Source organism: Otolemur garnettii, unplaced genomic scaffold, assembly GCF_000181295.1.
Source record: "Otolemur garnettii isolate 467f Iridium unplaced genomic scaffold, OtoGar3 scaffold00044, whole genome shotgun sequence".
Taxonomy (NCBI): domain Eukaryota; kingdom Metazoa; phylum Chordata; class Mammalia; order Primates; family Galagidae; genus Otolemur; species Otolemur garnettii.
In genome coordinates this window covers 11066391-11068740 of record NW_003852439.1, presented here as the reverse complement: position 1 = coordinate 11068740, position 2350 = coordinate 11066391, and the positions used below count along the sequence as shown (strand labels likewise).

Below are 2350 nucleotides of genomic sequence, written 5' to 3'. Positions count from 1 at the left end.
AAAAAAAAAAAAACAACAGACAAACAACAACAAAAATGGGCAATTTTGCAGTGTACCCAGACTCAGGGCCACCCAGGCCTGGGGAGAGCCTGGAGTCCTCATCCTCCCCAAAGCAGCCAGAGGGCAGCGAGTGAGAAGCCCTGTACAGCTCATGGCTGGACATCTCTCCCTAGGCCCCCACCTGCCTCCATCCCAGGAATCTAGTACACGTGGGGGGTGGAGGCAAGCTTCACACCTGTGCTGTGTCAGTCTCTGTAAAATGCGATAGGACTGTCACTAGGACAAAAAGGGCAAAACTGGAGAGCTCAGGGCAAGAAGTGCGGAGGAAGCAAGACCTAGAGGAGAGGAAGGGGAGGAAATTGAGCTAGAAGGTTCACTGGCCCCATGAGGTAGGCATGGGGAGCTCCAGGTCTGGCCACTAAGTTGCCGTAGCAAGACTCCTGACCTCATGATTTGCTCTTTTTCCACCAAACATACGGGAAGCAAAGTCAGAAACCAGAAAGACTCAAACCAGGCCCAGCCAGGCACAGAAAGAACCATCCTGGGTATCCAGGGGCCATGGCACCAGCCTCCTCACAGATTAGCCAAGGAGTAAATAGAAACAACCCGACTTTGTGAACTACCCAATGTGTAACAGTAATTACTGGCACAAATAAAAAAGGATGCATGTAGTAAAATTTGGTCCCCGTGGGAAAATTGGTCTTAATAGCCCAAATGAAATGCACAGTGATGGTAGCTGTAATTGGAACAGATTCTGATGAAATCGTTTCAGCAAATAAAAAGTGTTTTCAAAACCACTTAGTGTTGTATTGAAAATTGGTCAAGGAATTAAATTGGCTTGATGGAAAATTCACTCTAGAAATCTGCATTCTCCATGAAAATGCAGAATAAGGAGGTCTGTGTTATTTGTATTTATATGCACGGAGTTAAAAACAGCCACTGGGTCAACATGGGGTGTCCTTTAACAGACCCCTCCCCTACATCCAGGGTCCCTCTGCCCTGTCCTGGGTCAGGAGCAGGGACCAAGATCTCAGCTGGGAGTGTGGAGGGGACCTGGCAGTGGGGACATAAGGTAGTGGGCTCATAGGTTGGAGGGTTCCTTGGGGGGCTGTGTGTTGGCTCGGGATTGGAAGCGCGGAGGTCTCGAGGGCCTGGAGGGCCCTGGGGCTTCCTGGGGGTCCCTTGAGTGTGGGCCCATCGGCGGCAGCGGTGGCAGGGAAGGTGGCCAAGCTGGCATCATCAGCTGAGGGCCTGGGAGGTTTGAGTAGCCATCCCTGGTGCGAGGGCTCAGGCCTGGGGGCAGGAGAGACCCAAGATGTGTCCTAGAGCACCCTAGAGATGCTGGCCTGATGGGGACATGCCCACCAAGGAGGAGAGAAGCACCAGCGTCGAAGTGCTTTACATGCGTGGCAGGGTGGGTGTCACACCTCACCTGGTCCCCAGCACCCTAAACTTCCAGGGATAACTCAAGATAAGTGACACTGGAAATGGGTGCCAAAGTGGAGCAAAGCACCCAGGAGAGAACACGGGACTTAGAGTCCGAGGACTAGGCTCAGGTCCCCGCTCATCAACTCTGATCTCGGGCCTTAGATCCTTTCCCCTTAAATGGGTTAATAGTACCAGCCTCCCAGGCAGAATTGGATGAGATAAGGAAGAAAGTTCCCTGCAAACTGTGAAGTGTTCCAATGCCTGGACCTAGCAATACTGATTGGAGGAGCGCATGGGCTCAGAGCATTCCAGCTGGTTCAAGTGTTCCCCAGCAGAGAGGCCCAGGGCAACCAGTGGCTCCCTGTCCCACCCTAACATCTGGGTGGACACCTGGGGACAGATGCCTGGTCTGGGTTTCTGATATAGCTCCTGGGGCTAGAAAGCTCCCCCAAAGGGCAAAGCAGCAGCCCTGAACAGCTAGGGAAGTCCCATGGCACTACCTCTCTGGCCGGGGGATGGTGTGCTGGTGGGCAGTGGACTGCCAGTACGTGGCAAGGCAGATAAGAGGTGGGTGGGTGGATGTAGGGACAATGGTAAGGGACCAGAGACCCACCCAGCTGAGCCAGGGGTGGGGATGAGGTACTCACAGGCATAGATGGCACCATACAATTCACTGTAACGCCCATGGTCATGCAGGCTTTGAGATTGAGGAGATGGAAACTTCACAGCTTAGCAGAATAGAAAAGGAGAAGAGATGGGAGTGAGGGGGCTCTTCCAGAATTTGGTGTCCCCTAGGGCCCCAGTCCTGCTCTCTGGCCCTGTACTGGCCAGACACTCCACTGTGGAGGACCAGTCTTGTTTCCCAGGTCCACCTGCCCCCTCCACACTCAACCCTGGCTCATTTCTTTTTTTTTTTTTTTTT

General features: G+C 53.1%; 1 protein-coding gene across 1 annotated transcript in view; it reads right to left on the bottom strand.

The window, feature by feature from the left end:
- Nucleotides 1-783: 783 nt before the first annotated feature.
- CUNH16orf96 (chromosome unknown C16orf96 homolog) overlaps nucleotides 784-2350 on the bottom strand; it is a 52322-nt gene continuing 50755 nt past the window's right edge. The window contains exons 15-16 of the mRNA XM_023513867.1: nucleotides 2076-2156; nucleotides 784-1293 (exon numbers count right to left, since the gene is read on the bottom strand). Coding sequence (XP_023369635.1) covers nucleotides 1082-1293; nucleotides 2076-2156 — 293 coding nt within the window. The 3' untranslated portion in view covers nucleotides 784-1081. The remainder of the gene's footprint in view (nucleotides 1294-2075; nucleotides 2157-2350) is intronic.